We start from the raw sequence: 24994 nt of genomic DNA, 5'->3' as shown, positions 1-24994 counted from the left end.
AACATTTGTGCAAAGAATTTTCAAAATCCATTGATCTATGAAGTTATGGACCGAACACAAAATATACCCTGTAACAGTCTATGTTAATATTTGTACTCCAACTGTGACCTTGACCTTGGAGGTAGGCGACTGTTATTGTGCATGACACATCAACTCATTATTGTGATCATTTGTGCCAAATAGTTTCAAAATCCCTTGATCTATGAAGAATTGATGGACCGGACACAAAATATATCTTGTAACAGACCAAGTTAAGCATTGGGCCGGACACGACATAAATTACACCTTTATATAGACAATGTTGACTTTTAATCACCAAGTGTGACCTTGACCTTGGAGGTAGGCTCCTGGTTGTTGCGCATGACACATATCGTCTTATTATAACACACAAGTATTTGTTCCAAGTTATAATAAAATACATAGTTATAGACCGGACACGAAAATGTGACGGACGGACAGACCGACGGAGCCTATGTCTATATCCCCCTTTTGTGGTCGTGCGGGGAACAAAAACAACTAAAATAAGATGACTTACAATTCCGCATATGGATGATTGCTACCGGAAATCCTCATATTTACAACCGGAAACCCACATACTGTTTACATTTCGGTGATCCATATAAAGTCGGTTCAAGGTGATGTAGCTTACAAATACCAATATATGATTTATGTACCGAATCTGCTTCTTTCATCAACAAAACCGACTGCAACAGATGGGTTTTCCTAAGAATAATACAATTTGTGTCCAGTTTCACCTACATCCGCCAGCTTGTATTTCCCGCGAAAATAATGCTACTAACGACTACATTATTTTCGCAGACGTCATCGTCTATAAAAATAAAACTAGGACGCTTGACACGCATATTATCAGTAACAATATATATAACCTGCACACACTGGTTAGTCATTTTTCTTTTTAAATTTACTTATCTTATTTAAAGGCACATTAAAAGCTTTAACTTATGATAATTCTCTTCTTGCACAGTACACAACACAGACATAAATTATGTACACACATGTATGTGTTTAAACACGAGTGTGTAGTTTAATTTAAAACTGTATGTGCATAGTCGCGTGTCTGTATCAGGACAGGTGGTTATGTGTGTACTGTAGAAAGTGTGAGGTGTATGTAAATATACATGTAGAAAAAATTGATATAATTGGGACGGCTCATCTTTAATGTTTTCTGGTTTAAACTGGAATCTGTGGTCTTGTTAACATAATCAACTTATTGTGGAGAAGGTAAACATTTTAAATTTCAAATATAATTAAACTCGTGTAAACAATTACATTAATATTCATAAAAGTCGTATTGTTTTAACTTCTACTGTATAAGTATACTACGAAGGAACACGTTTCAGGTGCATATCACATTAGGTTCTAGATTTATGTAGCCATAATATGTGTTAAATTTATATATCATATAGTGAGTAAGTAATTTAAGCTATTCAAACCAATTATATTCAGCCATGTATATATACATGTATAAATGTACATGTAATTTATAACGCAATATATAGTCTACATGTTTTCACTTTTCCCACTAACGTTTCCTTGTATTCAGTGTGATGATCTTGTTGGTATAGTCACAATATTGAATCAAATACATTTAATATACTCGTATGTAACGCATGTACACTGGTATCTAATTAACATCAATTAAAGCAGCATGCTAATTTTCATGAAACTTTTTAAAATATATTAAAATGTAAAATATTGACAAATGAACAATGAAAGTAATTTACACATTGTCAATGGGGTTTACAATTCACAAAAATTACTAAAATAAGCAAAAAATAGACTTTAAAGTTACGAGAACTTTAGTAGAAATATGATGATTTATTGTACATGTATACTTTTAAATGAAATTTTGAGAAATATTGATGAAATAAAATGCATATTTTCATTTTCCGTATTTTCACTGTAAAAATTTATTTTTCACTGCAGTGAAACATATTTTCCGTATTTTCACTGGTGTCTTGCCGGACTACTTTCTTTTAAATTGAAAATAAATCATGTATTTATAGAAAAAACTTGAATATCCTCTATATATACTTCAAAATAACCTGTAAATTATGTTTATTTTTTCTTGATTTTCTTGAAATATTTTGGCTCATCTGGAGATGTGCAGCTTTAAAAAAAGGCACAATGAACTAATGATTTGTTTTTTATGGTCAAAGCTTAGCACTATATTGTTTTTAATCCAAACTTGACAACTTATATGCCTTTTAGTTCAACTTGATACATTGTAATGCTAACATTGAAATTCTTAGATCGTAACAGCGGCAGTCTTTCATGACCGTGAAATAATCCGTGAAATTCGTGCAGTTTTGGACGAACCACTTTGCCAGTCCAATCTTTATACAGATGAATTCTAGAAAAGTTGTTAAAGACCCGGAAGTAAAACTTAAACACACATTTATAAAGTAGATCTATATTCCTTAAACATAACTTCAAAGCTATTTTCTTCGCTATTGCCATATAGTATGTTTCCTTAATTGGAGTAAAAACTAATTAGACCTTGGTACTCGATCATTTCCGGAGCGTTAAGTGGCCATATTTTTATTGGGGTTAAATTTCAACATAATGTTCTTAAATTATACAAACAATTAGGAATATACATTTCCACAATATAGCTTTAACAATTACGGAAGATTTATTTATTTTATTTTTTATTTATTGAAACGCAGAATGCGGATACCAGGATCGGTTGCCATAGTAACTGGAGGAGCACGTGGATTCGGGAAGGCTTTCACTGAGGAGCTATTAAAGAGAGGAGCCAGAGTAAGTTGTTTTATTGGCTTATTCTTTGTAAAATATGTCTTAGTGTAAATCTGGTCCACCTATGGTGGCTAATTTGTGCCATGACGTATTTTCGCTCCTCGGAGCGCCGGACGAAAATACGACTAAGTTGTGACTTTTGTCGTATTATCATGTTTTCGCCCTGCGGATTGAATGTACGGCAAAGTTTTGACTTTGTCGTATTTTCGCGTGGCGTCACCGGAGCGAAAATACGACATGGCACAATTCAGCCACCATATCCACCAGAAAGCATAGAAAAAGAGATGCATGCGCGACTATATACCTTAAAATGAGTAAAAATAACTTTATATCACAAGTTATGAAAACTATGATATAGTCAATATTGGCCTATATGATTGAAAAATCGTAAAAATCTTACATACAATTGCGGTATTTGTATTTACATCAGTTGCAAAGATAGTTTGCATACGTATGTGACGATAAGCTGGTGTGACATTTATTTTTATCTTTGATTAGACAAAAGCGTGATCTTGAATTTATAAATAATCGCCGGTATTGAAGAGGTTAACGTTACAATATTTATATAAACTCATGCACAACATAATAGTCATTCGGTTCCCCTCCTCTATAATTGATACATGTTTATGTAATCAGTGATTTACCGAAGTAAAGTTATATAACAGAAATGGCCGAACATTTGCATTTTATTTCCCAGCAAATCGTTGATATTTATAAGTACATGACATGCCTAGAATGACATTTTTAAACATTCAACTTAGATACTTTACAAAAATGCTATTCTAATATAATTTGGAATATAAGAATATAGATAGAACAAGGCTGGTACATGTATATTTCACTCCCCTCTACGAGAACAATAATAATATAATCTCATTTTTACTGTTTTACTCCCTCTTTGTCTCCTTATGTTTTACTTGGCATAAATATATATATATTATCAAGTTACAAATGAATGTACACAAATCAGTCGCACTCCTATTTTTTTTAAATTACACTCCGCATATATTTCGATAGATAAAATATAAGTTTAAAATACTTTGTATGTTTGTTTTAGGTATGTTTTGCTGACGTCAATGTCACTGAAGGCTTGCAGACAGAACAATCGTTTAAAGCAACCTATGGGGAAGATAACTCTATGTTTGTTAAATGTGATGTTACAAGTGAAACGGACTTCAACGGTAAAACTGATACTAAAATATTAAATCAACAAACTTGATAAGAAATAAAAAATTATTATCAACATGGCAACTTGATATAGAAATCTTCCCTTGGTGATGTTTTTAGAGATTTAAGTTTGAGATCACTGGCAAAATATAACTGAAACAATTCAGTTCGGCGAGCAGAGAACATGATTGTGTTAACGAGCAAGTGGTACATCTGTAAAGGTAACCCTAGTCTGATTCTCAACGGAGCGTTGTGTAAGGGACTAGCCTAAATCATGTAAGATGTACTCGCATCTTTACAATCCCTAGTTTAAAAGTATCATTATTGGGGCGTCCGTGGCCGAGTGGTTAAGGTCGTTGACTTCAAACCACCTGCCCCTCACCGCTGTGGGTTCGAATCCCGACAGGCACTTTGGATTCTTTAATGTGAGGAAGCTATCCAGCTAGTTTACGAACGTCTGTCGTTATACTCAGGTGCCCGTTCTTGCCTGAAATAATGCACGGAGGGGCACCTGAGGTCTTCCTACACCAGTAAAGCTGGAAACGCGATATGACCTATATTGTGTCGATGTGACGTAACCCCCCCCCCCCCCTCTATGTGGAAGATCAAGATGTGTGTCGTATATGAATAGAATGGTTTAATTATTTATTAAAGAAACCCCACTGAGGTCCAAAATCCTTAAAATATACAATTTGAATTTCTTACATAGATTAGCTGGGGCATTTAAAACAGAAAGCTATACAACAGATAATAAAGAAATATACTCAGAAATAAACTGATAATCGCATTTTTGTGCTATTCTTAACTCGATTTGAGTGAAAAGCGTTGCAACGGTTTTTAATTTTGGGTCATCTTTCACAACGAAAATAATTATTCTGAGCATTTGCACCCAGACCTATATCAAGTCATTCAATTTGGACATTAATCTCGGAAAAAATATTTCCAGTCCCGTCATGTCAAATAAAAAAACTCAATGAAGTCCCTTTAATATGTTCATTTCAGGACTATGGAAGACCGCACTTGAAAAATTTAAATCTGTTGATTTGATGGTAAACAATGCTGGTATATTAAATGAAAATATACCACAGAAGACTATAGAAGTTAATCTAGTAAGTGTGTTAATAGTTTATTTTATAGCTTCTATTATTATAAATTTTAATGTATAAAGCATATGCGGACGCTCGGTCATTTCCGGTTATTATTTGTTTAAAAGTGTTTGATTTCGTTGATTTACGATGGAAAACTGCAATATGACCTCTTTCACCGATGGCGCAATGACGATGGGAGCTGCCATAACTATGACTATAATAATAATTCAAAAATAAATATATATATAAAAAAATAAACAAAACACGTAAAACAAGACATTGAAATTGCATCTTTTCTTTAATGTCAGTTGGGAGCGATGCGAGGGACAGATCTTGCCATTAAATATATGAGAAAAGACCAAGGTGGAAATGGAGGTCTTATTGTTAATGTTGCTTCAACGGGAGGTAAGTATTCTCGCCTTCAATACTGGCAAGATGTTTCTATATTAAAAGTAAGAATATTTTGTAAAGACTATCAAAAAAAATACATATACTTTTTGTTAAAGACAGGTTTATTTTTAAAATCGAGCCCCTCTTAACCGGACAACTTCACTACCAAATTTCTGTCCGGTTTAAAAGAGTGTCCGGAATAAAGGGGATGACATTTTGATAACATTTTAGAGTTTCATAAATCATAAATGATCTTAGATAGTTTATATATCATAAGTTATCATAATTTTTTCTTACAAAATATTTTTGACAAGTATGTATATATATTTTCATGAACTTTAAATCAAATTAGTAATGAAAACTTACTTTTTTTAAGGAATAATGCCCGATAATAAATAAAAGTTAAATAAAAGTAAATAAATAAAAGTAAAATATTCTGGTTACAGGATTATTTCCGGTTTTCTTCATGCCGGCATATGCAGCATCAAAATATGGTGTAGTTGGATATACAAGAAGTTGGGCGGTAAGTTCAATAAATATACGTTTGCCCATTAAGCTGGTAGATCAGAAAGACTACTAACCACATTTTGTACAAACATGTAGCACAATTTGAATGTCCTCTGGCAATTCGAGCTTCTGAATTAAGGCTTTTCCGAATTTGGAGCAATCTCTACGGAACACTACCGAAATAGCCGAATATTTCAATGTTTACCGAATTCCTTTACGGTTTTCAGCACATTATGCACAAAGTCCCCTTTTTGCTTAAGAGTAATAATTATAGATTTTCTATATGAGATAAGTATATTCTATATTGATAGGGTTTTTTTTTCAAATTCACCGAAGTATAATGGTTCATTTATGGCGTCTTAACTAAAATATGCTTTTCTTCCTTTTTTCGAAAAAAAACCCCAAACAAACAAGCAAAATATATATAATATAAATTCGATGAAGTTTGCTTTTACCGTCAATGTATTTTGAGTGACTCATTAAATAACATAATTGAAATATGTTTTGAAACATTTCAGGGAGGTGAAAATATAACACTAATTGACGTCAAATATGACGTCACGACGTTTAATGGGTTTTCTTTCAAAACATAATTTGTTTCAAAATAATGCACCAGAGATCTGCCAAGAATTTGAAAGTACTGGGCCCTGGGCCCACTTGGTCTGAAAATGATGGGCCATTTTTACCAAAGTATGGGCCTTGGGAAAATAAGTAAACATTGACCTAAATAATTGTTAAAAAGTTTGTAGATAATTGAATTTCCCTGGTAATAAAACTTACATCATATTTTATGACAAGTGGTTCACTTATGAATAATTAAAAAATTATGTCTACATGGTAACTTTCTAACTAATATTAATTGCAGGCAAAATATTTTTTCAAATGGCTGCTCAAAAATTTGATATGCAAATTTATTTACATAATTGCTGGTTCTTACTTCTAATGTCTAATAATGTGCATTATCCATTTAATTGTTCCTACTTTGCACCAAATGTCCCTAACCACTGTATATTGACGAATTTTATTGCCCCTTGTATGCCTCTGTGTAGACAGCATACATCAAAGACACTTGCCGACAGACCTTTTGATCATGAAAAAAATCACGCACAATGTTTCCCTGATTGGTTAATCACCCTGTCAAATATTCTGATGACGAAATAGACATCTTTTTTACACTAAATCAGCCAAAGCTTGCATGAACTTGAGTGACCTTAGGGGTGATCAAGTTTTACACCTGTCAGATTATACTGTAACTTACAGCATTTCTTAAAATACCAACACTTTTTTTTCAGTTATCGATAATCATTGTAAATATTAAGTAGTTGTATAATTTGTTTGTTTGTTTTATTGGATTAAATTTACGTAGTAGAAATGAGTATCTGTGTGGGAAAGGGATTATAAGAAGAAATGTGGTAAGTAGATAACATGGACAAAAGCTATAGGGGAATGGATTAACTCAAGAATATGTATATGTTAGTGTTCATCCGTGATGTTCTACAGAAATTAGAAACTTTGACGGGAGCGATAGCGACAGGAGAATGTTTCTAATTTCTGTAGAACAGCACGGATGAATAGTAACAAATTTAGTGTCAAGCTTTATTTGGCCTCATAATCAGTCACTTTATTACGTCACTATGTGGTTTTATGAAGTACTATGAAAAATAGAAGTCGACTATGGACGAATTTGATATAGAATCGACTTTTGTTCTTCTATGAAAATTAACGCACAAAAATACAGCGTTTTCATTGGATGACAAATAAAGTTGGACACTAAGCGTGATTACAGGGGAATGGGTAACATGTTGCTGTTAGTACCAGTTTTGACTGGATGACTAAATACCCAACGGACAGTTTTATTTTCTTATAAGTCTGGCACAGATTTTTGATGCGCCCATGGCCCTTTGCTGCCGATTTTCCTGCGCCATTCTCATTTTTTTAGCGCCAATGGCGCAAAATCGCGTCCTCGGCAGATCTCTGATGCACAAGTATAACTAAGTACTGGTAACGAAAACAAACTATGTCAAAATTATTGTATTACTAAAAGAAACGAACTTCACCTTCCCTGCTAATGTTACAACAACAACAACAATGTATTACGTACCATTCATGATCATTCTGTATGTTTCAGGCGAACCCGTCCTGTCAGGAGTACGGTTTAAGTTTTGCGTGCTTGTGTCCGGCATTTAGCGAAACTAATATGTTATCTGACGCATTAAATGATGACCCACCTCTCGTATCGTATCACGAGAACAAGACTCAGGTACAAGAAATTATACAGGGGATAGGTGTTAACAAGTAAGTAGTAACGTTTTAGAGGAAAAAAATTAACAATCTCAAAATTATATCATAAATTTTCGTATCATGAAACTTTAATTACATATAATCTAAAAACAGTTAAAAATGTCGACTAATTTAAAGTTGCATGCCTCCAGATGAGCTAAAATATTTCAAGAAAATCAAAATTTAGAAAAATGTACTAAAGAAAAGTATTTCAAGTAATAATTTAAATGTTATGTGCGATTAATAACCGATTTTTCAGAAGGCCTATTTATAATCATATTTAAACTGTGTGACTAGGGCAGTAAGTTTTTTTTTTTATTTTGACCTTCTTTTCGGTATTTTACTAGAGTTTTATTTTTTATTCAGAATTGACGATGTGACGAAGGCTTTTATTGAACTGGTAGAGAAGGAAGATAATAACGGAGCGGTTGTTACCATAGAGCAAAGTCGAGGAACTATTTATAGATTTACAAAACATCCGCATAAACTTTGAACAAAAGTAGTCCCTATGTGTCACGTGGTATTCTAGAACCAAAACCCGGATTCAAAATGTTTTTAAGAGATATTACAAAATTTGTGACTTGTGGTATTGTAGGGTAAATAAAAATAAATGTCACTTGGTATTCCAAAAAAGGTCAGTGTCTCTAAGTTTCTGGGGAAAAAACGTTGGATGAAGTATTCAATAAAAACATTCTTAAAAAGCGTGGCATGCAAAAATTTACTGTCACATATTTATCTTAAATTCGGTTGACATGTAATATTGTGTACAGACATTTCGAACAAGAATTCATAGTGATACATTTATTTGAATTTAGATTTTATACTATTTTTGTGTATTTATTAAAGCTTTTATTGAGAATTTGTAAATATATGATAATATAATATATAGTTTTAAGTATAAAGATTTGACAGGTTATATGTCCGAATACAAAGGGTTATATGTTTATATAACCAAAAGCTGCTGGGCTGGGGTTATATTGCAATCTACCATTTATACACGGTCATATATAACCTGTCAACATTTTTTTTATACAAAACATTTTTTTTAGATAAAAATTCTTATTTCATAAATAAACAACAGTCATGTAGTATACAGTATATATTCTATAAAAGTCAAGGTTATCCAATGAAAATCGATGCTAAAAATAAGCAGTATTATTCTATAATTGAATATAAATTCATTTTAGCTCCATTTTTCGGAGATGGGGGTGGGGGCGGGTGGAGCTTTTTTCAAGACCGATTCGACGGCGTTGGCGTTGATTTATCTTTTTATCTAACTTATTGGGTTAAGTTTTAATTAAGTTTTCGTTCATGATCTTTACTTTCAATACAAACAACGCTGTGACATTAAAACTTACCTGTCATACCCATTTTTCAGTTCAAAAGGACAAAGGTCAGAGGTCAAGGTGACTCGGAACCATAAAATGTCACATAATATTAAATTTAAGTGCAATTAACTATCAAGCACCGAAAAAGGTAGAGCGCCCTTCTCCTAGGACAGCTCCTGTTAAATTGTTTTCTACTTGTGGTTAGTTTAAATAGAGTTTTTATAATGTACATGTACGTCGTTTATGTGAATGCTGAGAAAAGAGTAATGTCTCGTATGTTATTATGGTGCTATACAATAATATATAAATATTTATTTATTGTGCAAATTTCATTGTATTGAAATTGTTTTGCCTCCATACTGTACATGTATAGCGTTACGTAGCTCCCTAATGAATATAATCAGCATTAATAAATGAATTTAAATGTACTTGTAAATGTGTGTTTGTTGGTTTTGTTTGTTGCCAGTCTGACTTAAGTTCAAGTTTTATTATGTTTATGTCTCTCATGGCGGAGCGTTATTTCGTCAGTAATCACTGCCCTTATATGAACAGGAAGTTTCGCGAGAGTAAAAAATCATTAAAATGGCGTCGCCCTAGTACTATAGCGCAGTAAAATATTAACATGAAAACTAGAATTTCTCCCTCTTAAGGTAGAACGCGACACTTTCTGAACTTCAAGTAGCGTCTTGAAAATTGGCATGTAAAAAGGTGACCATATTTCAGATTAGATTCCGTTTTCCATTATTCAGCCATTTTTGTACGCATGACGAATAAGGATAGTAATAGGTGTGTCGAACCTCTCTGGGATTCGGATAACATCTGGTTTTTTTTAAAATTAAAATCACGCAAAAAATTGACTCATTCTCCTAGAAAACTTAAAATTGAAAAATTATGTTTGGATTATGTAAAACTTCTTCCTGAAATCTCGTGGACCACCAACTGCCCCACCCCCACTTCCCGCTCCCCCGACCCCACCCCCTTCTAAAAAAATCCTGAATTCGCTCCTAAACTTTTTTTCCATCACCTGCTTATTGGGACTTCAGGGAGTCTTTGTATTGTCATCATAAAAAAATCGATGACAAAGTAACAGAAATTGTCTATTTGCCAGTACCTAAATTATCACAATTATCAACTCTCACATTGTTTGTTAACAAATGTAACATATGTGTAAGTCATAAAAATTGTATCTTACGCTTTTGTCAGTGAAATATATCATTTAAATTTTATATTTGTCTGATACACCATTGGATTAAGATTTAGCAAGGTTCTGTAAAACGCCATGTCGCTTTGATTACTAGTGTAAAATTTTCTCGATGTTTATTGAAACTAACGAGTCTCGGCGGATACATACAAATCCATTGTGATAGTTTACGCTCTTATATAATAACACATATTATATATTTGTTGGCCGACGTTGCATTTACTAAAGGTATTTATTTTGTAATTACATTGTGTCTTTTAATGTTAAAATTTATTTATATGCGGTTCTTTTAGACATTTTATTTTTTCGTTTTGTTTTAAATGCACATTATGCCTCAGAAACAAATAAATTGTTGTTTCTTTAATACATGTATATACTTTGCTCATCTTTGGGTTAAATATCCTTACCACAGAAATTCATTGAAATCCATGAAATCTTTACTGAATGTTTTAAATTTGAGTAAAAATGTGTTCAAATTTTGTATTCCCTGTTAAAGGTCAAGTGAAATTGGCCTTTTCTTAGAAAACCTGTCTTTTGTTAATGACCCTAGTCATATTGTGACCACTTATAGTGTATGGAGTTTAAACAGAACATATCTACTTTGAATGAAGCCGAATCATGTTTATTTAATATTTACTGTGTAGTGGTTATCAATATTTTCAAACACCAAATTTGAGCAAAGTATATCTTAAAGAAAGGGCAAACTTGAATTTTATCATGTTTAAAAATAGTATAAAATAACTTTAGATGCTTGTTACCCGAAGAAATTTACGATAAATATGAAATAATTTAGCCATAAAGTAGCAAAATGTAAACACAGTAGTATTTTGACTTCCATATAAAGCACTAATTCACTGTAACTGTACATATTGCCAAAAGCTACAGTTAAGGTAATTGACCAGTAACTTACTTTTTAGATACCAAAATTAAAAACTTTTGAGAAATAAATATAAAAGCATTTCGGAGGCATTATGGTCCTTTATTGGACACAAAATATTATTGAAAGTAATCAGAGTTGCTTGACATTTATATATGTATATATCATAACACTGTTATTTACAAACTATATATGCCTCAGTTATTTTAATCGTAAGTATTACTGAAGCATTACATAAATATGCATTTTATATTCACGTACCCCTCCCGTTTTTACCACAAAAGTTGGGAGATACATTTTTATGAAACAATTCATGCACGTGCACTCTAAGAAACTGGAAACTTTATCGTATTCCGAACTGTGTTTTAAGTGTCGTCAAAATGGACTTCCAATTGAATCTATTACTAAGCGTATGTAAAAAAGTGTTATTTTCATAAAATTCCATTGTGTTCTATATACAAAATTGTACATGCTTCAGCAATTATAGATAAATAAATTTGAAACGTGCATATAGAAATCAACAATTTCTAGTTTTCTACTCATTATGCTTTCATTTTTGAGATTCTTCTTAGACATTATTAGCAGAGGAAACAATAAAAAAAAACAATTCTATCTTAGATTGATAACGTTTTACTTAGGGAAATTAGGTTTGGCAGTATTTTGTCCTTGGCTGTATAAGAACATTAAATATTTCAGACAAATGAAAAGAGTATAAGATTTACAATTACATGTGTAAAATATTATTTGACTAAAGTCCATTATGCGGACATTAGTAGACTTGTAAAGGGAGGTAACTAGTATGATGATAAGGTTGTCTCCCTTGTATTAAAATAATTGATGACTGTCGTCTGAAAGCGCAAGATTAATACTTATTAAAGTGTTCTCATTTTATCAAATCATGATTCATTTTGCATGTATATTAGTTTCTATAATGAATTTTTGTGTGCCCCTTTTCTATTTTACGGCAAAGTATCCTCTCTTTTGCAGACGAAGATTAGTTAACATTTATTTAAAAATGTTCAGCTACAATACGAGGCTTGGATTTACCATTGTGACCTGTGCTATTATTCTTTTCTTGTTTCTGTGGTCACATGACACTGCAAGCTCAGAGCGAACAAGGTTCTTAGTATTTAATAGCGAATCACGTGACAACATTCCTACAATTCCACTTCATATACATAACAATTCAGACACGTATTCCAGCTTTGTTGAGACGGTGAAACAAAAGTATGGAAGCGTTAGATTTTCCGGAATCTATTCTGTAAATGACGAGTTGAATACGGAAGAGGAAGAGAGGTTCCGAATATGTGTTGCCAATGGACCACGTGACCTTGTTAAAAATGGTTCCCTGTTTTGGAAGACGGCACAGATACGTCGTACACATCACAGTTACCTGTCTAAAGAAGGCGCTGTACTCATGGAAGTTGGAGGTTTGAAATTAGATATCTGATTCTTTGTTGGTCTGAAATGTTTTTTTTTTATTAAGTGAAGTCAATCATTTTAGTAAATAACAGTCATTGACTCTCTTCTAACGCTAAATTGGCAAAAGCTACTCTAAATTTGACTGTAGATTACTTTGTTTTCATTATAAGATGTAATTTCCCAACCATTTAATTTTTCAAAGAATTTTTTTGTTTATCGTCATGCACAAGTATTGTTGATTATAATAAAATTTTATAAAATCATACATCATTCAGAATCTTTAGGGTTAGAGTTTAAACACCTGCATTTTATCACCAACAGGTAACCAAGGCGACGATGCGTCTGAGTTTGTCCGTCTGTACAACCCTACGTATCTAATACTGGAACCACTTGAAAAATATGCAAATTTACTAACAGAGAAATTCAAAGATAATGAAAGGTAAGGGTTAAATAAATCAAAACGGTAAAATATAGACAATTCCTTACATCTTGTTTGTACAATCATTTGATGCAATCGTATCTTCTGCATGATCGTGAATAGTTGTGAGGGAGCAGGGGCGGATACAGAACATGGTTACCTGGGGGGGCTGACATATGGGTGGAAGATTTTGACAAAAATAATGCAACAGGCGAAAATTGTGCATGTTTGAATATAGGGCCAATATCTTGTTAATGTGACAAAAATTTGTAATTTATGTGTTTTATATGTCAATGTATTTTTCGCTTATATATGTGTACACTAATGTTTTTGTAAATGTTTAGATGATATGGAATTAAGAAAAATATATGTCATTGGGGTGGGCTTGGGAGGGGTGTCCCCTCCCATAGACTGAGAAAATTTTGAAATATGAGGTTGAAAATGGTGTTATTTCCTTGACTTTCTAGTGCTGTTTATGGTACCTTTTGGATGGTTTTACAGGTTAGTGTTTGCAGGGTATTTCAAATTGAATTCCTTTGGTGTTTAGTATTAAGCATTTACAAAATAACAGCACACTAACCAATGTATGTGCGACTGTTGATAAAAATAATTTCAAACACTTGATCAATGTACTCATCTGAATAATAGACAATTTTCCAAAGTAAAGTGATATTAAAATACTGCCTTTCAATTGTACAAAAATAATTTCAAACACTAATATTCAATAAGAATATTTTCCATCAATGAATCCATTTTAGATACTAAAGAGGTCAGTTCAATTTAAATTTTACTTAAAAAAATATAAGTGCTATAAAAAAGTTATTAAAAGCAAATGACCAATCAGTTCATCTGAATAAAAATCTTGGAAAAAACAGTTATTAAAACGCGATTCATTTAATATAATCTTTATAAAACTCACCATCTTTTTTATTTACAAATAATAATTTTCAATTTCTTAATCAAAGAAAATTGAAAAACAAAGATAGTAAATTATGGTGTACAATGTAACACATCTATTTGCCACTATCTTTGACTATTAATGCAAGGAGCGTAGCGTTCAAAGTGGTTTCTATGTTAATCCATGTTACTCTTTCACTCAATTTTTATAAATCAAAGTGCCTGCCAGTGATAAGATATGTGAGTAAGAATATTAAATTTAGGCTTATTTCCTAAAAAAATATCTCTCAATATTCATCCGACACGAAATTATTTTGTCGGCCGAAAGAAAGCTGGCCAATGATTGGTTGAAACACTTGTTGGGCATAAATTCTGATTTTCATGTCCAAAGAGTCAATCTATTTTTGCCATATTTTATGAAAAGTTTTTTTTTTTCGTCAATTAAACAACAAATCATTTTAATTTCAGGGTCACTGTGCTCAACCTTGGACTTGGCACGAAAAATGAAGTCGTTATGGTAAAAATAGAAGGAAATAACGCATGCGCAACCAGTAAGTTTTCCACCGCACGCGGAGAAACCCCATTGTACGTCACGAATGCAACGGAATTCCTTCTCAAAATTGGAGTGGGTCTTTTTAATATAGACCTTTTTACAATGAACTGTGAGGGTTGCGAGTTTGAAGTTTTAGAAACATTATTATCCACAAATTTAGTGAACCATTTACGAAATATTCAGTTTGCTACACACAGCAGGATCAGTGGTCTTGAAAAGCCAATACAACGGTATTGCAGAATCCAACAACTACTGTTTCGGACTCACAGGCCAACATATCAATATAAACTCATTTGGGAAAGCTGGAGGCGAAGGGACCTACCGTGAAAAGTTGATTTGGACAGTGAATTTAAGTTTTACAAGCTGTGTAGATCTAATATGAAATACTTTACTGTAAATCTCAAATTATCAATAAAAAACACGGAAATATATATACATGTAAGTGGCGTCTATTACCGAACAATCAAATTCTTGGCATATAAAGTGTTCGGCAATATCCGCCCTGCTCTATTATAAAATACAGCTTTTTAAGTGTATACATAACAAAAACAAAACTGTTACCCCCCACATTTTTTACAAGGATAGAAAATATGATAATGAAGTATTGTACAGTATGTAATAACATATGAATAAATATTTCCTTACTGCGTTAATGGATCGTAAAAACTGAGGAGAAAATAAGCAACACATTTGGTTAGGGTACTCATATAAGCAAAATATCCATACAGTCTTTTTCATTTTCTTTTCATTTCTAAAACTGAGCTCTGTTTTAGACGTTTTTACGATAATTCGTTATACATAACTAGCACGAAAATACATTTTACTCAAAGTTTATTGAAACAATATATATCTACATTTATTTCAATTTATAAACTGTTCGTGCAGGAACATGTTTGACATCCGGCGTCATCAAGTGGTCCTAGCATATAGTTACCCTTACACGTGACTAAACAGTGTACCAAGTCGGCGCAATCTTTATGTTCTGACAAAGAAATAAGATAACACAATTCATAAATATAGACGGTTGCGCAATGGTTTTTATTATCCCCGCCGAAAATTTTCGGCGGAGGATATAGAAATAGTCTCCGTCCGTCCGACCTTCCGTCCGTCCGTCCGTCCTTCCGTCCGACATTTTTGTCCGGAGCATATCTCTAAAAGTATTTGAGTTATCAACTTGAAACTTCATAGGTGGATAGACCTCATTAAGGAGGAGTGCAGTGTACAAGAATGATAACTCTACCTTGCATGATTTTTGAGTTATTGCCCTTTGTTATTTTTCAAAATTGATTTTTGTCCAGAGCATAACTCCAAAAGCCTATGAGATATTAACATGAAACTTCATAGGTGCATAGATCTCACTCAGGAGGTGTGCAGTGCACAAGAATGATAACTATACCTTTCATAATTTTTGAGTTATTGCCCTTTGTTATTTTTCATACCTAATTTTTCACCTGAATGGAGCATAACTCAAAAAGTGTTTGAGATATCAACATGAAATGTCATAGGTGGATAGATCTTATTGAGAAGGAATGTTGTGCGCAAGAATAATAACTCTTCCCTATACAATTTTTGAGTTATTGCCCTTTGTTTTATTTTCATGCTATTTTGTCCAGAGCTTATCTCAAAAAGTATTCGAGGTATCAACTTGAAACTTCAAAGGCGGATGGATCTCATTGAGGAGGAGTGCAGTGCTAAGAATGATAACTCTAAAAGCCTTTGCGATATCAAAATGAAACTTCATAGGTGCATAGATCTCACTCAGGAGGTGTGCACTGCACAAGAATGATAACTCTAACTTTTATAATTTTTGAGTTATTGCCCTTTGTTCTTTTTCATACTTAATTTTTCAATTCAATTTTTTTCTCAAAAAGTATTTGAGGTATCAATTTGAAACTTCATAGGTGGATAGATTTTACTGAGGAGGGATGCAGCACACAAGAATGATAACCTACCCTGCATTATTTTTCAGTAATTGCCCTTTGTTATTTATCAGTATTCACAAAGGTTTCAAATCTGTAATCACTATAGCCATCAGTTTTCATTACCAAAAGACCTCTTAAAATGGAATTATTCCGCTCTACTACATATACATTCTTTCAACGAGCAAACACATTCGGCGGGGGATGGCCATGTTGACATGGCTCTTGTATGAATATAGAAATAGGAAGAGTGAATTTTAATACCTACACATTTAAAAACACTCTCCCTACCTAATTGTAATACATGTATTCTTATATCTTTAAACACTGACCTTGAAATTTGAATTTGCAATGGCCTGATGAACAATTATTGTACTTAATTGGCGTAAATTTTCGATGATGTCACATTATCAATTAGCTATTGACGAATTCCCGTTTTTTTGTTGTTGTTTTTTTTTACACTTAAACTTCCGGCTTAAAACGGAAAAAAAATTATCCGACAATAGTTTTATAACATTAAAAAAATGTTTTAAGATAATATTAAATGCTTATCACTTGAGCAAAGTAGCGCAGTAAGTAAAATTATTTGTGTTAAAAAAGTAGCCAAATGTTAACAAAGTAGTATTTTGACTTCCATTCACTATGTACAAGTGTACTTATTGCAAAAGGTCAAGCAACTGGCCAATGCGTAACTTTTCGGAACATAATTATATAACAAAAAAAGAAAAAAAAGATGAGAAACAAAAATAAAAGTATTTCTTAGGCATAATGGGCATTTAAGAAATAATGCGAGATAGTTTACTCACGCATTCTATTTTTAGCAGAACACTCGGCACCAACGCAGTCTGTATTATAGGCTACCGACGACACTGAAGAAAGACAACCATGCTATTCAATTCTGAGAAATTGCCCATGACTGTATTGTAACATTATGGGAAATATTAGAATTATTCACACTGATGTTTCATCAACTTTCCAAAAAGTTTTATTTTATTTTATCTATTTTTTAATATTGACAATTTCCCTTATTATTTAGCTTCGAACAAACCGTTGCAATTAATTTCCTTTGCTTAAAGTGTGTTTCATAACCCAAATGAATTTTAGTGTCAAATACGAATCGGTTTAGAAAAATTGTTGTATAATATTTTGGAAAGCAAGCATGCTCTCAGGCATCGTGTTCCATGTATACGTAAATATAACTTTCTATAAAAACCGTCCTTTTTTAAAGTGACATGTTCAAATTTCTTTTTTTCTTCTGAACTTTAAAGTCATTAATTGTATAAAGGAAATCTTATTAAAAAAGCTAAATACCGCTAGAAATAACGCCTGTTCCTGATGACCTCCCTTTATTTTGTCCTCCCCCAGACATCGCTGAAGAAAATGGACTAAATGCTGAAAATACACGTGGCAAGACAAGATTATATAATTGTGTTGATCACATAATTTTGGTCAAATTTATTAAACCATATCTAAAAAGAAAATTACGATGTCTCGTGTGCAAGACCCAGTTTGTTGGGTTTTTTTAGGGGCGGGGCGGGGGGGCAAATTTTAAATAAATTTGAATTTCAGTTTTGCTTTTAAGAATAATCGTTGTATAGAAATTTCAGTAAAATTTCCATTTTAAACATCGGATAAAAGCATTTATTCATCGTCTATAGAAGCTTTGATTATATTTCAGTCAGTTATTATAAATATTGTACATACACATTCCAGCAGCTCCGCCTCTTGCCCCGCCCCCTAACATGCCTCCACCACCTCCGTTCATGGGCATCCCGCCTCCCTTTGATCCGCTCATAGAGACAGAAAACGGACTTGGCATTCCACTACCGCTAGCACTGACTGATCCTGTACTCATTCCACCACCGACCATTCCTCCGCTACCCATTATACCGCTACCGCCATTTCCCATACCATTTTTGCTCATTCCACCACCGCCCATTCCTCCGTTTCCAATCCCGTTACCGCCGTTTCCCATTCCGTTACCCATACCGTTACCGTTCGTTCCACCGCCTGTCGAATGCTTTTAATTATTATTATTTTAAAGTTTATCTAAACGCAAATCATATTCTAAAGTAAAGAAAGGATAAAAGCATAAAAATTTACTCTGAATTAAATTGAACACTTTCAATCGTTTGATATTATGCCCATACAAGGGTATATATATAGTGCATGAGTGAACAGGTAAACGTAAGAACATATTAACATTTTGTCAGACTGCCTTTTAATTTTATAATTTACTTCGCATGAACAATAAATTACACACTTGGCCTAAATTTCACTAAATATCTATCAGAATCTACCTGAAACGGTCAATTTATAAAAAGAGTGGGGCAGTCTTTTTATAATTTTATGCAGGATATATATTCTCAATATCGACTGTTGGTCGAAATCACCATTATAGCAGTCAATCTTTCGAAATATTTTGTCAATTTATTTCAACTTGACGATGAAAATATTAGCATAATGTCACTAAAATAACTTATTATCTACGAAAAAGTACGACGTTATGCGAAATTGACACTTTTTAAATTTTCTGAAAATGGATACTATCCGCCAAATATACGTTTATTTATATAGACTTTAAGAAGGCAATTCGAGTACAAACCTTCATTACAACCACCACCGCCACCTGCACTCTCAGATCCTATCTTCATAGCCTGATCCACTGTAAAATTAAATCCACTGTTTGTTAAAAGGACTTTAATTTGTGAACAATTGATATTTTCATACATGTATTTTGACTGTACAATACAAATGTACATTTAATGTTAATCTTTCCACAAAAAATTAGGTCGACAATAACAATAACAATAAATTCCTAAAGCTTAGCCGTCTTTTACTGGTATTTTTTACATTATTGTCAATGAATTGATACTGTATGTACACAATTATGTATTTGAAATCATAGATATAGACCTTTTTACAATACAAAATTTCTGTAGAAACGGAAGTAGCATTTCGCACATGCGCATTCTGCGAAGGGCAAAGAAGCAATAACACGTAAAAATTGGTGAATATGTTCATATAACATAAAATATTTACCTGACATATGGCCATCAAAGCACATGGGAGGTTCACACTTTCCACTTCCAATGCCATTATTACCTAAATGAATATACCAAAGTCCATGGACAAAACAGAATTGTTATTTATACATGTACATATAAACATTATACACAATCACAGTTTGACTTATATGATACATGACAATCGGTAATCAAACAAATAAATGTCCACATATATTAGAATAGGTGTATTTATGGCGGCCTAATTTTAATTCAGCAACAAATTAAAATGTTTTGAATGAAGAGGCAAAGTCATTTTAGCTAAGTTCTTCATTAGAAAGAAGTTATTTTGAGACAGTTTACTTTTTCATATGGTAATCAAGAAAAAATGTAGCGCAAATTGTATATAAAATTAAAGTGATTTACTTGAAAGATAATTAGTCTTTGTTCCAGAACATCCGTTGCCACTATTGCTGTTTCCGCTTCCGGAATTCCCATAATTCATCATTTGAGCGTTGTTGTTATTGTTGTTCCAATTGGAAGATCCACTATTCCATTTATTATTATTGTTGTTGTTGTTGTTATTGTTGTTGTTATTGCTGTGGAAATTGTTACTATTATTATCAAAATTACTTTTGTTAGCATTATTTCCATTATTGTTATTGTTTGAGGAAGCGTGTCCTTGACCTTTGGCTAAACATTTGCATGATGGACAACCATTTGCTTGAGTTTCACCTAACAGGTAACCGTCTTTACATTTCAACATACAAGACAATGTTGCAAAGCAATTATTTGATTTAGGTTTTGGTGTTGTCGTTGGGGCTGAAACAAGAGCAACAATCAGTTATTTGCAGTGCAGCTTATCTTCTCAAATTAAACGAATAAAGTGGATTGTTTGAAGTTGATGGCTGTTTCAAGTCCTAGTTTGAATAACATACAGGTCACATTTGTGGGTTCGAATCCTGTCATGGACTTAACGTAAACCTTTCGTTAGGTAGATTAATTTATAATTGTTCTTGAATGGAGGATAAGGGATCCTCTAAAAACGCAATTATTTATGATGCAATATGATATCTGATGAAAACCCATAAAAAAACAGAAAAGGTATTTGCTGTAAAATCTCTCTTTACCCACTCGCTCATTACTGTCAATAAAGAACAGAAAAAATGTCAAGGTAGGAAAATGCATCTAAGCCTTACAAAATGTCATTAATACCTCTACGTATACACGTGCAGGACCGGCAACCATCCCTTCCGACATCACCGAGCTTGTACCCGTCACTGCATGTTTCCATACAAAGTTTTGTTGCACTGCAATCTGGCTTCCGCTCGACTGGTTCCGAACCTGAGCAATCTTTCATCACTGGCATGGTCTGGTACCTCGAAGGCGCACACGGACAACTTCTGCATCCATATTCGTCAACACGTTCACAAGTTCTCGGACAGCTGAGAATACGGCATCTCACGCAATATTTTGGAATACCTGGTGCTAACAAAGGGACGTGAATCACATTGGAACCGTATGCATCCAAATCTGTTATAGCATTGGTTCCCGGGAGGAGAGCTGGAGACATGTGAGAACCAGCGAAAGGCGATTGCAACCCTGCAGGGAACGGGTTTGGTAGAGGACTAAGCGAGTTCAGTCCTGATGTGAGTGCAGTATTTGAGTAGCTTTGCTCTGGTTGTTTTTCTACGATCACATATTTAACTGTTTCTTCTTTAGCAGACGACGATGAATCGCTTGAAAAATCTCTTCGATCAGTGGTAGACCAGACGCCCGAATCAGCATTCAATTTATTTGACCAATCACCGCCTTCGAATCCCTTATCCCATGCTGCATCGGACGATTTGTCCGAACTAGACGCAGATCCAAAACTACTTGCTTCTGGAATAAAAGAGATACCGGACTCTGAAAGAGTAATACTAAAGCAACTACCCGTGATTTAATTGCTTAAATTATATAAAATAACTTACTTGAGTTTGTTCTAGACGATCAAATATGAAAATTAATACGAAAATATGATGACCATTCACGTTTAATATAAGCTAAGCCGTCAGCATAGAACTGCTTATATTCGGCCAGATAACATAACGAAATGCATTCATAGACTTTGATTGTTTTCCTTCATTGAAAAACAGCACCCGTGTCTATGGATGTTATTAACGTGATGGTTGTCCAAGAAAAATCAACGTTACAAATGGCCAATATTATATTTTAGTTACATTGTTTGGAATATAATGCCAAATTGTAGTAAAATTATTTTGGAAAAAAAATTCAAAGGCTGCAAAATGTATTAAATTTATTCTTTGGCACTGCAAATATAATTTGTCATGTTTAAAATATTAAATTAATTTAAACAGTTGCATCATATTTTATAACTTTTATATCTTTCTGATATTAAACACCAATCGCATCATCTCGGCTCTTTCTGTCAAACTTCGGATAAGATAATTTATTATTGATAACAGCCGAGATGTTCCGATTGATTTCACCCAATAAAGAAATATCACGGATATATATTTAGCTTCATGGAATTATAAATAAATAATAATGGAGGTTAGGTCTAAAATATGCAGTTTTTAATAAAATGAGACGTTACCATGGTTACACATGCAGTATCTACAGTGATCGGCTGTATAAACGATACATGTCGGGTGGCAATTTGGATCAGCCGGCGGGCAGTTGTCCAGAATGACTCCTGTGATAAAAAAAAAAAACCGACACACTTACTTATTGTCATTGGGGAAAAGAATTTTAAAAAGATATTCTAAAAAGAAAGAATGTATATTCGAATTTTAACATTCGTCCAAATAATTTATGCAAGACAAAATAGCGCCAAAATATTTTAAACACTTTACAGACAAAAAAAAATGGAGAAAAAAAACCCCTTGAAAATACGTTTTTTGGCAATTTTATGTATAATGATATTTTAGCTGTTGAAATTTTTAGTTTTACAGGTAAACATTGATGTCTAGCACAGCAGTCCACATCCATCCATCAGTCAATCAATCAATATTATCAATCAATCAAGCGATCAAACTAACATGACAGATCAAAGTTAACGTGAAAATAATTTACCTCCAGCTGTGATCGCCATGGTCCAAACCAATATTACTAAAACACAGTAGTCCATTTTTAATTTATGTTTAAAAAGTAACTTCAGATAGAAAGTCCACGGATTGGAAAAATATGAATCAATTATTTTATTTCTAAGACACATGCAATTCTAAAAACACATATTAACTTTTTCATTCCACGTAAACCAATTTACCGCGTGGTATCAAATTTCGTTAAATTATAAATGTAGATCTAATTAAAATTACGTTTTGCAGGATAAGAATTATGCATTGTTGTACATCTTTATTTGAAATAAAGGTAATGCTGATAAAAATTGCAATTCTTGTTGTATTTGTAAACAAATTTAACCAAATTATCTTAGTACTTCCTGATCTTTAAGCGTTGTTTATCGTCGCACCTGTCGCACGTGTCAGATAAGTGACGTCACCAGCGTTCGATCGGTGTTTGCCCTTTTTTCCATTGGATATTTTCTGTCTTTTTTTTTTGGTAAATAAAGTGATAAATATTTCATAAATTTGTGTGAATTTACTACGAGGTCTAGGCCTACAAAGAGCATGTAAACGGTTTACTAAATGCTTCATGTATCGTGCCTTAGGCCTATATTAGTTTTGTAAGACGTCGGAATGAACTGTGTCGAAATAGACAGAGGCACGGTACAAAAATTGTGGTAAGCATCCTCGAGGGAGTTCACAAACTCAGAGCAACCGAAATCATTTATTTATTTATTTATTCAGTAAATTATTTATTAACAATCAAATAAATAAATAGATAAATAAATGAATATAATAAAATCAATAAATAAATAAATTAATTAATTGATTAAGATTGTTTCTGTTTAAGCGCGAAGTATCTGCTTGATAATTAGTGACATTTCACCTTCTATATGTACATTTCGCCTTTCATTTCAATTCCACATTTCGCTTTTTAATTGGAAATTTTACATTTTTTACTCTTCAGCCAGATTTGCGAATGGCACTCATCGGCTTCCATACATGTGAAAAGGGCTAGGTTCACGAAGTACTGAAAATTGCCCTATCATAGAAACTCTTCAAACTTTGTAATATGATTGTCCGGGGAAGGCTTAAAAGTAAAACATACAAATTTAGGTTTTCAAAACTATATTTTTGTTTCCATGGCAACGCAAAACAGAATACTTAAAATTATCTTTTTTCTCCATTTAGGTACATTTCTGATTGAAAGATTCACATTTGTTTCATTTATTTGTAAAACTGGCATTAAAGTTTGTAAAATCAAATATTTTGTTAGTTTCTTACAATGAAATTCAATTATAATCTCCATAGCAACCATTCTAAAAATAATTAGCTAAATGGTATCATATACTGAAAACTTCAGTATATTTAGCATTAAAATGTCAACATACAAAATCTATATCAATATAAATTGTCATGTACTGAAATTATAGAATGTTAAATGTAAATACATAAGTCCTGTTGCCATAGCAACGCTAAACAACATTCTTAAAATCGTTTTTTCTATATTTAATTGCATGTATATTTCTCATTTAATGACTAACATTTGTTCCATATACTTGTCAATCTTGCTTTTACTTTTTAGATAAGAATATTTTGTTAGTGTCTCACATTGAAATTCAATTTTAATCTCCATAGCAAACATTCTTAACATGTAAATTTAGGTAAATTGTATCATATATTGAAAATGTCAGTTTTTGCAATGTACAAAAAAAACTACATGTGTATTACATTAATTATTGTGTTTTGAACTGAAATTCAATTATAATCTCCATAGCAACCATTCTTAACATGCTTAACTAAATTGTATCATATACTGAAAATTTCTTTTTTTGCAGTGTACAAAAAAAGCTACATGTATATTAAAATAAATAATTATGTTTTGAATTGAAATTCAATCATAATCTCTGTAGCAACCAATATTATCAATCTTAGCTTAAGAACAGTTAAGATTGTGTACAGAAACAAACAAAAATAATTATGTTTTCAATTGAAATTCAATTATAATATATAAAGCAACAATTATAAATATTCTTCGCTAAATGGTATCATATATTGAAAACTGTTACAACAGTTTATGTAGTGTACAGAAA

At 32.6% G+C, this 24994-nt stretch overlaps 3 protein-coding genes across 3 annotated transcripts; 2 read left to right on the top strand and 1 right to left on the bottom strand.

Moving 5' to 3' along the window:
- Positions 1-1060: 1060 nt before the first annotated feature.
- Positions 1061-9969, top strand: LOC132722947 (15-hydroxyprostaglandin dehydrogenase [NAD(+)]-like). The gene is made up of 8 exons (XM_060707571.1): positions 1061-1242; positions 2691-2784; positions 3839-3962; positions 4951-5057; positions 5345-5441; positions 5873-5949; positions 8062-8228; positions 8580-9969. The coding sequence occupies exons 2-8, from the start codon at positions 2692-2694 to the stop codon at positions 8704-8706; spliced, it is 792 nt and encodes a 263-aa protein (XP_060563554.1). The 5' UTR covers positions 1061-1242; position 2691; the 3' UTR covers positions 8707-9969.
- A 2631-nt stretch (positions 9970-12600) lies between these two features.
- On the top strand, positions 12601-15478 carry LOC132722942 (uncharacterized). Its single transcript, XM_060707566.1, has 3 exons — positions 12601-13049; positions 13363-13480; positions 14825-15478. The coding sequence occupies exons 1-3, from the start codon at positions 12635-12637 to the stop codon at positions 15234-15236; spliced, it is 945 nt and encodes a 314-aa protein (XP_060563549.1). The 5' UTR covers positions 12601-12634; the 3' UTR covers positions 15237-15478.
- A 297-nt stretch (positions 15479-15775) lies between these two features.
- LOC132722949 (uncharacterized) lies at positions 15776-23222 on the bottom strand. The gene is made up of 10 exons (XM_060707574.1): positions 22912-23222; positions 22433-22531; positions 21049-21717; positions 20260-20655; positions 19871-19933; positions 19434-19493; positions 18533-18838; positions 18140-18220; positions 17635-17697; positions 15776-15891 (listed from the first exon to the last, which is right to left on the bottom strand). The coding sequence occupies exons 1-10, from the start codon at positions 23051-23053 to the stop codon at positions 15776-15778; spliced, it is 1995 nt and encodes a 664-aa protein (XP_060563557.1). The 5' UTR covers positions 23054-23222.
- Positions 23223-24994: the final 1772 nt, after the last annotated feature.

This window comes from Ruditapes philippinarum, unplaced genomic scaffold, assembly GCF_026571515.1.
Source record: "Ruditapes philippinarum isolate M1 unplaced genomic scaffold, ASM2657151v2 ctg3578_1_1_1_1, whole genome shotgun sequence".
Taxonomy (NCBI): Eukaryota; Metazoa; Mollusca; class Bivalvia; order Venerida; family Veneridae; genus Ruditapes; species Ruditapes philippinarum.
The sequence above is the reverse complement of the archived record's forward strand: the minus strand, read 5'-3'. Positions and strand labels throughout refer to the sequence as shown.